Source organism: Canis lupus, chromosome 37 (genome assembly GCF_003254725.2).
Source record: "Canis lupus dingo isolate Sandy chromosome 37, ASM325472v2, whole genome shotgun sequence".
Taxonomy (NCBI): Eukaryota; Metazoa; Chordata; class Mammalia; order Carnivora; family Canidae; genus Canis; species Canis lupus.
The window spans coordinates 11,096,877-11,110,945 of NC_064279.1; the positions used below are offsets into that span (position 1 = coordinate 11,096,877).

Genomic DNA, 14,069 nt, shown 5'->3' on the forward strand with positions numbered 1-14,069 from the left:
GACTTCCGGACAAACTCTGTCAGTTAGAATTTACCTATTTCTGCTGTCATGAGAATGAGAATTCATGATTGAGGCTGCAAATAAATAAATACCATATGCAATTCTGGACTAATTAAGTAACAGAGGATCACCAGTTCTTATTAACTGAGAAGCTGCACTAGTGTTAATGGACTCCTAAGGAATTTGTCCTAAATATTACTTTAAAAATCAGTATTTCCACGAATTTTAAAAAATGTAGTGATTACTATTAAATGCCATACCTACCCCCTACCCCTATTAAGCTCATTTTTTCAAAACAATGCTATTAGACAAAGCCTGAGAAAGCACTTGAAAACTTAGTAAGTAATGGCCCAGCTTCCTCTGGGTCAAAATGCTATTGATCAGGACTAGGACAAATATTCAGTTTTACTCAGTCTGTGTGACAACTCATTATTCCATACTTAAGAAATGGTTTCCCAAAGCAAAATCTGTTCTTTCAAAATTACAGAATTCTCCATATATCTTGGGTTACAATGAAACTAAATGATTCGAATTAAATTACCCGGAATTTTATTTGTAGCTATTAAAAACCGACAGAAACACAGACATTTATAGATCTCTTCTGGTAAATGAGGATCATTTGGCAGAGTCTCTTACCTGCAAGACTGCGTACATGCAATGCTGCTCCTATCCAGAGAAAAGGTTTGGTAGAAAATACTAGTGAGCTATTAGCTGCCAAAGTCACCTCACTGTTCTAAAATCTCTGCACATCCTCTTTGATTTAATCCACAGAAGCCTAACCCAGCCTAACCACTAAGTTACTTGTAAGCTTCCCCTGTCACAAATCTTAAGTATTCCTTACACTGAGAAGTCTAATTTTCAAAGGTTGACTAAAGACAACCTTTGCCGTGGCATTTTCTTTCAAAATGCCACCATAGTTAACACCAAAATGTTTTTATTGACCATTCCATGATGACACCCTACACCACAGTAGCATTGTTAATGAAATGCAAAATTGTGAGATACCAGAGAGTAAGCAATTCACCTTACTGTCTCATGTTATGGTGAGAATGGAAGACCCTTCAGCTAATAATGAGACCTGTAAAAAAGTTCCTTCTGGAAGGTTCCCTACGAAGTGACTGTCTTGAACCTAATAGTTACCCATTCTCTACCTCAGATTGGAATTGCTTTATTTGAAAACTGTATATTGCAGCGAGGGGTAGGTGGGAAGCACACTGGGGAGTAGATATCCCAGAATAAAATGAAAGGGTACTGCTCACAGCAGGGCAGAGTGTAATAAAGACCAAATGGCCATGCTTAGAGGTTTATCAAGCTCCTTCACTCAAAATTAAGCAGATGGCCTTCCTTTGCTTTCCACTGTTGATGAAGATGCAAGCTGGGAATGTGGTACATCTGTGACCATTTTGAGCACACCATATTTTATCATAAATACTAATTTTATTAAAAGTTTTCGTTTTCGGGCAGCCTGGGTGGCTCAGCAGTTTAGCACCGCCTTCAGTCCAGGACGTGATCCTGGAGACCCAGGATCGAGTCCCATGTCAACTCCCTGCATGGAGCCTGCTTCTCCCTCTGCCTGTGTCTCTGCCTCTCTCTCTCTCTCTGTGTCTCTCATGAATAAATAAAACCTTTAACAAAATTCATTTTCAACTCATTTTTTATCTTATGATCTTAAGAAAAAAGATTTGAGAGCGAGCAGGAGCATGTGTGTGAGCAAGGGTAGGAGAAGAGGGAGAGGGATAGAGAGTCTCAAGTAGACTCCCTGCTGAGACGCAGGGCTGGATCTCACAACCCTGAGATCATGACCCAAGCAGAAATCAAGAGTTGTTATGTTGAACGAACTGAGCCACCCAAGCACCCCTACCTTACAATCTTTTAATGCATAACCCAGCTATGAAGTGCTATCTCTGGCAGAAGAAGGAAGGAGGCCTGGAATTAGAGTTAAGGAAGCTCTAAGTTAGAGTCCCGACTCCTTAACAGTGAGCAAATCCCAGCCACTCCGTACCTACAAAATCAGTGGAGCTAACACTTTCCTCACAGAGCTGCTATGAGCATTCACCACACACGTGAAAGATCTGTAAACTGTTGCATGAGTGATAGCTATTTCTGTTTACAGACAGTGGCCTGGAGATTTAGAATTTGAAAATATATGGTTTTAAGATGCTATCGAAAGGTATAAATATGGTATCAAGAGCCTAAAGTAACTGGAAAGTTCCATTCAAAACTCCAATACAAGGATGGGTTAAAACATGTTTTTCTTAGAACTGAGAGTCTATCATCATTTGAGAATTTCTCAATGGGTCTCAAGTCTTTGTTCATTTCTACAACTATCCTGGTCTCTCTACGGGGTCAAAAACATTCAGTAAATTTGCCTTTAAAAGCCCAATGTGTAATCTGTGTGTTTATTCTAAAATCAAAACAATCCCTAATGGAAATGCAAAGTGTTCAACATAAATTAATCAAGTGTTGGTTCCTTTACAAAAAACGGGCAGCCACCTTCTGGTAGAGAGCAGTGGTGACATGGAAAGGCTTCTTGAGAAGACATAATAACTGGGAGGTAGCTATCTAATGGGTAGCATTTCCAACAAGAATTTTAAATTCTCTCTTCCCTTCCCTGAATCTGTTCAGGAGAGAAAAATAAATAAATAACCAGTGACTATGAAAATATGCCTTTTATTCAAATAAATAATAAAGATTTAAGATTCCTGTCCTTGGGGTACTAGGATCAGAAAGCCAATTTCTTTGTTAGCAAAGGTGCTATAATTATAGAATTTGTTTATTTTAAAGAGAGAAATCTCTAAAACCCTACAGGGACCTCTGGGGCCGATACAAAGAGGCATGGATTACAATTTGGGCAAAAAAATAAAAATAAATAAATTAAATAAATAAATTTAAAAAAAGAAAAACAACAGCCTGGGTTTCTTTTAAATTTCTAGGTTGCCCTAAGTCATTTCCTTTGCAATCATAAAACAACCTTATAGAGATGAATGTCTTTTATTATGAAAATTGCTGTTGCATTACAGCCAACATTCCGAAACAGTATTTTAATAAACACGTCTTGATTATAAAGTAGAGCAGAAACCATGATCCTTTTTTAAAATTGATTAACATCTGCTGATGTCAACAAAATCTGGAGGACACTCCATATGCTCACCGTGGTGTGTAGGAGATGAGATGAGGAAGAGCACCTATGTTATTCAAAACAGCTACTAGTGTTACTTGTACAGTGTAAACCAACCATTTACAATAGGACATTAAAAAAAAAAGGTAAAAAGCAAAACACTAAAATGTTGAGGTGTTACAATACTTTTGAGATGGAAAAGCCAAAGCTTATTTCCTTTCTCTTCCCTTCCGTGAGTTCAGTGCGAGGTACAGGGAAGAACCAGAACACTATATCAAAGATGGATGCAGTTCCTTGCTTCCATAGTTCCCAGAATTTAGTCCTGCTCCAAAATACAGCCCACATGCAAAAGCTCTTCAGGCTCACATTCATAGGCCTCGGAATACAGCGTTTGCGCACGGACCAATAGGGTTCCAGAGCAGCTCAGAGTCAGTGTTTGAATTCCAGTGTATTCACTCTGTAGCACTGAAAGGAATCCAAGAACAAAACTCCTATGTTCTTTCTAGGCAGGAGGCTGAAGACTCCATGTTTGGGGTTAGGGTATGGTAGTCACCGCATAGAACCTCTCCCATCATGAATACCCTGGTGGAAAAGCTTAGAAAAAGTTAAAACTGCAGTTTTAGAAGGTCCTCTTTCCCCTCCCTCAGCAAAGCAGCATGATGCACACATGACTGCGAGGAATTCAGGAAGGCAGAGTGTGGCTACTGTAGTTTCAAGTACAATCTGCTCTTTGCAAAGGATCTGGGGTAACTGCAGGCAAACCCGAAACTCAAAAAAATTTATTAACTTCTTTAAGGTAAGAAGCTATACTGAGAACTCTCCTTACAACTTCATGTAGCTGGCATACTCTTTACTGTAGAAAGGGATGTCCTTTTTCCAAACAGTAAATGTGGGATATTTGGGGGACTTAACATAGGCAAGGGATTGGTTTAATTGAATTCTATCTCCTTTTCAACCCTCCCTTTAAACCATAATGTCTTTTTTTTTCTGGGCTCAGGGCTATCATCATTAGTAAGGCTCAGAAATAACCACCAAAATAACACAACGTCCTAATTTCAACACCACTCTTTTTCTCCACTACAGGAAGACGCCAGATGGTGCTAAAACATCCTACAGATAATCCAGTTGTCAAGCTGTTATGCATCCTAGTTAAGCTTCTCACGCTGGATCTGGTAGTAACATGCCTGAAAAAAAGTTCAAAACAATTTAAAATTTACTTGGAAAGACATTACATAAACATAGCAATGCACAGGAGATTAAAGAAAGGAAATCTCTGATTAATACTGATAGTTCTAACAAAATCAGTGAGTTGCTTTATTTTTTCCGTTTACTTCCAGTTCCCCTACTCAATGTCTATTTTGCTGTAATTAGTAGACAGAAAATTTTGCACACTTTCTTCTAATTCTAAAATAAACAAACTTCTTCCAAGTTTTTAAATATTCTTCACTAAGTAGAAATACCTTAATTGGCTAAGCCACTACTGAGTGGACATTTAGAATATGCTGAGCATTATAAAGGTACACAAACTGTAATCGGAATCATCTAGTATGTTTTAAGAAACTACAAATTAAGAGTTAACATCATTCTGGACCCAGTGAGTCAGAATTTCCAAGAACGAATTTTTAAGAAGCATTCCCTGATGATTCTGAATGTATCCAGGTTTGGAAGTTACTCACACTACAGAGAACACCTCAGCCAAACCATATATAATGTTTTCTTTAATTCCTTAGGATAAGTCTCCAGGAGTAGGGTTACCCAAACTCCAAGAACATTTTTGATGTTGTTGATATTGATGTTAACAACAATAGTTTTCCAAAAAGGTGACTACTATTTAATCCGTTATCAGCAATATGGGAATAATCCTGATTTCACCATACCAGGCACTGGGTATAATTTTAAAAGCTCTTCGCTATCAACTGGCTGGTTAGCTCAGTTGGTTAGAGCGTGGTGCTGATAAAAGCTCTTCGCTATTTTAGTAGGCACAAAATGGCATCTTGCTTAAATCTGCAGGACTATAATTTTCAGTGAGGTTGAGGATTTTCCTACATATATCCATTATTTCTCCCTTGGTAATATGTTGAGAGATACTCTTCATATAACAGAAATACTAAAAATGTAAGTCACTGGTGGCCAAGTTTTCCCCCAGTACCTCCACCCTTTTCCATCTATTTAATATAAAATGTTAATGGTTATTTCAGTTAAAAAGTTCAAACAACTAATCCAAGCCCAAACCTGACATTAAACTCTAGATTTTTTTCTCATTTTAATTTGCCTTTCCTTCTCTCTTCCTTTCTTCTACACTTAAAAACCCCAAAGCATCTGTAATTTGCAATGCAAATGATTCTACCCTGATTTCATCCTCCTTCAAAATGGCTAATAAGCTATCCCAATACTTTAACCATTTATTAAGTAATTCCTCTCTTTTCCATTTTTGTGTTTGATGTTTTCATTTTCACATGTGAAATTTTTATTATAACACAACACGGCCTTTATGAGGACTATCCCTTCCGTTAGGGGTTACATCCATTCTTGTGACAGTTACATACTATCTTAATTATTATAATTTTGTAATATTTTACTAACTCGAAGAACGGGTCTATTCTCCCTTTTTTCCAGAAGTGTTTATGCCATTTTCTATTTGTTGTTCTTCCAATATACTTCAGAATTATTCTAAAATTCCAAGAAAAATCAAGTTGGAGAACTAAAATTACTTCCAATAATCCCTAGAGAGTACTCAAATTACAGAACCTCATTTGTCACATACTGGATACAGTAAATACATGGGGAAAGAAGAAGATGTAGTTCATATTCATTAAATACATATTGCCTTCTGTGTTTTACCTCATTTCCATTCAATAGTTTTAGTGTTGGATACTTTTTTTTGCCACTAAGAATCCTTTCTGCTTCTCTTCTAGAGTTATAGATATAGATGGTCTACCTTTATAACCATTTGTAACAATTTGAATGATCAATTTATAGGGAAGAGTAATTTGCTTTAGTATTCTGAAGAATAACTGATTCTACTTTTATTATTTTAAAGTATTAACAGTACATACTCTGAAGGCATTTAATGTTTACATTAAACCTCTGTATAAAGAAGACAATGGTTAATTATAGATTTATAATATGGTAAGTTAAGGACAGATTTTAAGATTAAAAAAAAAAAAAGCCTAAATACGTACCTTTAAGGTGGTGAACATTATACCCTGTTCCCCATGCTGTAAATATGGATCCATTAGATCTTCAATGAGGTGTACCTCAGAGCCTAAATTCCTAATCCTGTCCCAATGAGAAAAAGAAACTGAGTTATTTCTGTTTATATGTTCATCTTCCTTCTGAATCTATGTGTGGGATAATAAAGAACAGCTCACCATAGTGGAATGGGTAAATAGAAACAGCTTTTTCTAGTGAGGGAGCATATTACTGTCATCAGTTCAGTAAAAGCACTTATTAAAATAATGAGTCTTAATAAAGTCTGAAAAGCTTGGTCACCTGGCCCGTAGCACCACATATAAGAAAACAGGAAACAAGTCATCCATGGACCACAGGAAGTCTTCCTGAAGTGATGCCAGGACACTCTGAGAGATCTCTTCAAAAGTCTGCTGGATGACCTTAAGTTTGTCTGACGGGGTAAATGTTGTGCTGTTGTTATTAAAAAAAAAGAAAAAGAAAAAGAAAAAAAAAAGAAGATAAGTCCTATAACTTTTCTTAATAGAACTGTTTAATATTAAATATTAATTGTTTGACAATAAACCCTCCTTAAGTCAGACACATCAGGCATAATGAGTTGCTAGAAGGGATGGCCACAGTAATCCCTTGGTTCTTTGAGAAAAGATGCCTCTAACTATCATAGTTTATATGGGAGAATTCACTAAATCATAGATTATCCCCCTTTAACCATGTAGGATCTTATTCTCCTAATATATGCTCTTAACTAATTTAGTTTGGTTAATTTCCATTTGGCTAAAGATGTGATTATATAGACATATTTCTGGGTAAGCTCTCCACCTCTTTTGAAAATACGATGGCCTTGGGGCGCCTGGGTGACTCAGCCAGTTAAGTGTCTGCCTTCGGCTCAGGTCATGATCTCAGGGTCCTGGGATCGAGCCCCGCATCATGCTCCCTCCTCGGTAGGGAGTCTGCTTCTCCCTCTCACTCTGCCCTACCCCCAACCCCTGCCCCAGCTCATGTTGTGTCTCTCTCTCTCTCTAATAAATAAAATCTTTTAAAAAAGAACAGAAAAGAAAATACAATGGCCTTGTAGCGTAAATGGTAAACCAAGTGTATCCAAAAAAGGCTGAATGTGACACCTTCTAGGAGTGAAGGGGGCTTAGGTAATGAGAAGATCTCATTAATATCTAAACAGACTAACTACTGCTTTGATTTATGTGATTTTTCAACAAATCAGAGATTACCTGATCTGCTGTAGACATTCTACAGCTGAGGCAAAACAAGCATCTTTTGTGGTTGGCAGAACCTACAAAAAGAATTTATGAAGGTCACCAAGAAAGTGGTCTTCTACAGTAACAGTAAAAAATACACAATACTGATGGCAGGGTGTGGTTCTCTGAGTAGCTCATACTCGGCTACTATTCTACCAAAGTAAAATGGAATTTTTTTGCTATCCCAAATACCCTACATCAAAGAAAGCATATTTGCTGAGGAAACTAAAATCTACTATACCTTTTTACTCTCTCCAAGGATTGACAAGGTCACTGGCCAAAATTTCCTACAATGGAATCCACACACTGTTAATACAAATTGTTACTTATGATAGATTAATCCCTATAAAAACAGTTGATGGCTGGCTATCTTGCCTTCCCTGTCCCCATTTAAAATAACTGTTCCACAGATGAAGTTCTAATAAATCTTCCAGAAGTCATTTAAGAGTTTCTATCATGTTCCTAAGGGTCCATCAATGTATATTACAATACCCCTATATATTACAGATTTCCAAATACTGGCCAAAGTCTTTCCTTCACTTAGTTTTATCTTATTTTTACTGTTACATTATTCCACTGAAAAAATTTACTTTCTGATTAAGGCTTGTTCACTTTTTTTTGACAGCACATATATAATTATTGGGGTGTTGGGTGACCAGCTTTATCATGGCACCAGAAGGAAGCATAATGTGTTCCCTTGGAATAAGGAGACAAGGCTCTACAACAAAGGGCACATCTAAAACTTTCACATTAGAAATTACAGATACGGAGGAAAGAGAGAGAAGGGAAGGAAGAACATTGAAGACTAAATACAATTCATTTTTTGAAACTGTAAATACATGTATTTTGTTTTAAAGAGCTACAAAATATCAGATAGGATAGCTAATCTATATATATATACAAACACACATTTTATACACTCAAAAATAAAACACATGTTCAGAAGAATAACCAAGTTTTACACTCTACTCCAAAAATTCTCAACAACAAAGATTAAACATTGTGCTGAATAACAGATACACAAATAAGTGAATAAACTGCAAATCATATAGTCTATTAGATATTAAAACACTGAATTCTTGATAATGCTGTATTTTAAATTAAAACCATTTGATTTTACTCGTAACTATTGTACTTACCTCTGCACCCCAAGGAAGCCGAGAAGAGCAATATCTGGCTGCTTATTTAGTCGTAGAACACACTCCCAGTAAATGTCTTCCTCACGATCATTATCCAGGGCATAGAGCATAAACAGTGGTGGGTAGAGCCGAGGTAGTAGTACAGGAAGCAGTAACCCAGAACTTGTTACTACATAACTACAAAATATTGGAGAAGGAAAAACAGTCATATTAAAGTTGAATACAGAAGGGTAGCTGGGTGATTCAGTTGGTTAAGCACCTGCCTTTGGCTCAAGTCATAATCTCAGGGTCCTGGGATGGAGCCTCATGTCAGGCTCCCTGCTCAGCAGGGAGTTCGCTTCTCCCTCTCCCTCCGCCCCTCCCCACTGCTCACACTCTCTTTCTCTTTCTCTCTCTCTCTCTCTCTCTCTCTCTCTCGAATAAATAAAATCTTTTAAAATAAAAATAAAATCAAGTTGAATGAATCCTAGAAGTTGAAACAGAATCCTAGAGCTTCAGTTTCTAGAAATGAAAGTAAAGATGGGACATTTGAGTAAAAACACAGTTATGTTATAACAGGGGTGCCTGGGTGGCTCAGTCAGATATTCGGCTCAGGTCATGATCTCAAGGTTGTAAGATACTGCACTTAGCGGGGAGTCAGCTTAAGATTCTCTTCCTCCCCTCATACCCCCCCTCATGCTCTTTTGCGCTCTCTCTAAAAAAAAAAAAAAAAAAAAAAAAAAAAAAGACAGTTATAGCATTATTCTACTTTTATATTTGGAGTAACATGAAGAACTTACCTATGGCCCCAGAGTTTTATCTTGGACCAACTGTGAATACTTTTCATTAACTCAAAATCTAACAGAAAACATAGTTGGTTTCCATTTTGAAAATTATTCTCTGTGGTTATTCTAGATGAGCATGATGTTACTTTGCTCAGCTGCCTTTGCATCCACTCATTTGTGACTGCACTTCCATGGGGTTTGGCTAATACAACTTAATACAACCTAAAAGGGACCTCAGAGATCACCTAGTCCAATTATATTATCTTAAAAATAAGGAAACTGAGATCTAAGAAAACTTTTCCCTAGGATTCTTTGGATAGGATCACCCACTCTCTTTCTTCACTATTTCTACCCAACTCCATTTACCCTGGCTCTGGTGATTCGGATCTGGAATCTGACTTCCCAGTGCAAAAGGATTTCCTTTCCGTTGGCAGAGGAGCAGAAAGAGGAATTGTGCTGCCCTCTTCAGGAAGCTCAGGAAATAAGAATCTAAGGAATAATATAAAATACAATTATACCTCTAGGAATGGCTAAAAAAGAGTAATAATGTATTTCTATTATTTCACCTATTTATATGAAATCAAACTTTATATCAATTAAACATTTTAGTTCCCTAAGATTCTTAAGTGATGCTTCTTACAGGATAAAATTAAGAGTGTAGCTAATGAATAATACCACTAAAAAATCTTCATGTGCTTTTTTTTCTGTCCAGTTATTAAAGAGTGAGAAATTCTGATCCATATGTTTTTCTTACGGACAAATCTCATCTGAAGTCAATTTGTATTGACTTTTCAAGCACAGACCATTATTCTCACAGCATAAACAAATATTAGTTGGAAACTACTTAAATATTCAACACTAAGAAAAAATGAAAATCTAAATAATGTAAAATTTTAATTTAAAAAAAAATTAGGGGATCCCTGGGTGGCGCAGCGGTTTGGCGCCTGCCTTTGGCCCAGGGAGCGATCCTGGACACCCGGGATCGAATCCCATGTTGGGCTCCCGGTGCATGGAGCCTGCTTCTCCCTCTGCCTGTGTCTCTGCCCCCCTCTCTCTCTCTCTCTGTGTGACTATCATAAATAAATAAAAATTAAAAAAATAAATAAATAAATAAAATTAAATTAAAAAAAATAAAGTTGCTGGCTGTCTGGGTGGCTCCATTGGTTAAGTAGCAGACTCTTGGTTTCAGCTTCAGTCATGATCTCAGGGTCGTGAAATTGAGCCCCACCTCGGGCTCCACCCTGAGTGAGGAGTCTGCTTGTCTATCTCCCTTTCTCACTGCCCCTCTCCCTGCTCTCATTCTCTCTCTCAAATAAATAAATAAAGTCTTTTTAAAAAATTCAAGTTGCTAAAAATTTTTTCCCAATGATCAAGCTGTTAAGTTACTAGGGATTTTTTCCCTAGGTTTTGAATTTGCCCTAGATTTTATCTCTGACCTCTTATATGCAAACAAGTTTATTGTCCTCTTTATTTTTAGACACAAACCTTGACTCTTTAAAGGGGGTTTGCAATCTTCTCTAATTTTTGTAGACACCTTGCCCCTGCCTCTGCCCCTAATTTTATAGTTGGGAAAACTAGAAAGGTCAGAAAGAAAACTTATTATATTCATCTAACGAATATCAAGAGCTGGAACACTCCCAGCCAGTGGTCTTTTTAGTGGATTACACTGCCCTCTCAAAATCTGAGACATTTCTGAGTGCATCTATCAATTTTGAAGCTAATAATTTGAGGAAATTTTCTGGGACAAATTCATGAATTTTTGTATAATGATCTTATTAAAGTATTTACTTGGCTTAAGCTCAATGAAAGATCTTGAATTTCACAAATTCCAAATTTTCTACCTGAAATTCTCTTTCCAAAGAAGTTCTACTTGCTTGCTTTCTCACTTCTTTCAAAGTCTCTGCTCAGATATTACCTTATTATTATTAGTCAGGCCTCCTGAACCTTCTGTTTAAAATAGCAGCTTCTTATCTCCAGCCCTATCCTTTGTCACACTTACCATCAGCTGACATACTATATATTTTATTTAGTCTATCCTCACTAGAATGAAAGCCTGAGAATACACACAGTTCCTTGATGATTAATGATGTTAAGCATTCTTTCAGGTATCTGGTAGTCGTCTCTATCTCTTCTTTGGGTAGTTGTCTATTCTGATCCTCTGTCCATTTTAAATCAGATTACTAGTGTTTTTTTTTTTTTTAATTTTGAATATATAAGTTCTTTATATATTTTGGTTATTAACTCCTTGTCAGATATATCATTTGCCAATACATTCTCCCACGTGATAGGTTGCCTTTTTGTTTTGTTGATGGTTTTCTTTGCTGTGTTTATTGCATAAAGTAAAAATCCACATGTTTTTGTTATTTAATCTACTTAAGAATCTGTGGCACAAAATCCTTTTCTTGATGAATAATTTCTGTGATTAAGAGGAATCTGAATGATTCTTCACAAAGTTGTAATCTCTAGATTCAGGATGAAGACACCCTAAGCATTAGTAATAAAGCAGTACTCCAGAGCTTGCAGACTTCAATGAGAAAGATCGCCTACCTCACCAGCTGGAAAATTCGCTTAAGGTAAGATTTAATCTCTTTCACAGCCTCCTGCAGTAGCCGGCGATTGGCTCCTACACCCACATATGTCATTCTATAAACTGCAACCAGTGTCTCCACAAGCCTGCCCAGGGGGTGCAGAGGAGTGTCACATGCCTGAACCGGAAGAGGATCAATGAAGTCAGTCAATGACTAACAGCAGAAACAACCAATAAATAATAAAACAATTTCATAAATGATAAATAATTTTAAAACTACAGGCGTCAACTTTTGGATCAGGAAAATTCAAATATTTATAGTTTTTCTTAAAGTGTTGAGTCCATCCAAATTATATTGAATAGGAGTTCCTAATATAAATCAAAGAATCCTTTTAGCATCTTGGGAAAATAGCTTTGGATACAGTGATAAATATAATTAAACTATAAACTTCATTAAAAAATAGGAGAGATTACCCTTGAGCAAACTGAATAATGATAGTTGGTTATGCTCTAATACAGTCCCTCTTCAGTTCCCTTGATTTCTCTTAATACTGCTTCCTGCAACCCCATGTCAATGCATATCATACTTTATAGCTAATACGATAGGGTTTGAAAGGAAGCAAAGAGTATAACCATGGGGCGAGGGCACCATGCTTTATTTATACAATCTCTAGTTTGCTAATTAATATTGCTAACAAAAAGCCATCTTAAACTTTGACCCTTGTTCTTAAGAATCCCCTTGAGCACTTTATAAAACTTAAAAAGTTCTATCATCATGATAGGGCAATATTCATGTGGAAATGTGCTTTAGTAGTCAGAGAATTAACCAAAGCAATGCTCTGAAAACAAAAATAAGATTAGAGTACCTACCAATAAGCTGTGAGCAAATATGAATGATATATTGTAGTAGCTGCATCATTAATTCACAAGACCATAGTAATTCTGACTCTACCTTTATTAAATATTTCTTGATGTCATCATATTTCTCTACCGAGAAAGCACCAACATGCTGAGGAATGAATTCCAAACTCTCTAGTGTCTGAGTCTGTGAACGACTTAATGTCTCTGGACTGTAACAAGACAAAAGAAAGCCCATGATGTATTTCCTATCAAGAAAGCAAGATAACTGTCATGTGCGCATGAAATACTGTTATCAAGTAAGGATGAAATGGAGTACCCAGCACAATGTTGGCCCAAATGAGCTCATAATTGGTAACTGACCTATTAGATTTTTTCTAACAGTCATCCCAATGCCATTTAATGTTAATTCATACCAACTAAAATTAATTAACAAAGATTTTGCTTCAATATCAACAATGGTGTAAGGAGATACTACAATGTTAGCCTGAAGAGAAAACTGGTGGCAGACTTGTTAGTGATGAGAAAAATGGAAGCCAAAGGAAAAATGAAAACACACGAAAAGGGCAGAGGAAGAAGAGAAATGAGCTCAAATAAGGAGATAATGAGAACACTACAACCGATGGTGAGGTAAGCACATTTGTGGGTAAAGGGAAGCTTTGGATGAAAAGGCCATGATAAAACACATGCTTAGTAAGCAACAGATATTTTTCGCATTGTTATTAGATTATAACCAATTAGCAATGGTACACAATTGTTATTATTACATTATGGTAGATAAATAAGACCCCTGTGGTTGCAACATGTCTTATTATATAAAAGTTCATTGACTCCCATTTCTTGGAAAACACCCAACAGTTAACCAAGATTAACTAAAGGACCAAAGTCTCCATATTTAAACTGAAAGGCTCTATCAGTGAAGGCTGCCCATCTGCATCACACACAAGGGAAAGTCCATAGCTTTAAACAATCCTAGGAGTTTCCCTTTCTTCTACTAAGAGAAAGGCTGTAAGGTAAAAATCATGAACTTCATGAATGAAACATGATAATTCCTGTTTATCCTAAATATAGGGGGAAGAAAAACAAACAAACTTCTTTCTATACAGCAGGGATTATCAGGTTCTTTGGGTCCAAATGCCAAGCAATGCTTGTGGGAGTTACTGGTCAAATTAAAGAATAAATAAATAAGCAGAAAAATAGAGAAGAGTAAAGAACAGGGGA

At 36.6% G+C, this 14,069-nt stretch overlaps 1 protein-coding gene across 3 annotated transcripts in view; it reads right to left on the bottom strand.

Annotated features, from left to right (window-relative positions):
• Positions 1 to 2,972: 2,972 nt before the first annotated feature.
• Positions 2,973 to 14,069, bottom strand: part of ALS2 (alsin Rho guanine nucleotide exchange factor ALS2) — a 70,801-nt gene continuing 59,704 nt past the window's right edge. For all 3 annotated transcript variants that reach the window (XM_049106642.1, XM_035710723.2, XM_049106641.1), the window contains exons 26-34: positions 12,943 to 13,060; positions 12,011 to 12,168; positions 9,830 to 9,952; positions 8,700 to 8,876; positions 7,802 to 7,847; positions 7,534 to 7,595; positions 6,611 to 6,760; positions 6,301 to 6,397; positions 2,973 to 4,302 (exon numbers count right to left, since the gene is read on the bottom strand). In XM_049106642.1, coding sequence (XP_048962599.1) covers positions 4,264 to 4,302; positions 6,301 to 6,397; positions 6,611 to 6,760; positions 7,534 to 7,595; positions 7,802 to 7,847; positions 8,700 to 8,876; positions 9,830 to 9,952; positions 12,011 to 12,168; positions 12,943 to 13,060 — 970 coding nt within the window. In that variant the 3' untranslated portion in view covers positions 2,973 to 4,263. The remainder of the gene's footprint in view (positions 4,303 to 6,300; positions 6,398 to 6,610; positions 6,761 to 7,533; positions 7,596 to 7,801; positions 7,848 to 8,699; positions 8,877 to 9,829; positions 9,953 to 12,010; positions 12,169 to 12,942; positions 13,061 to 14,069) is intronic.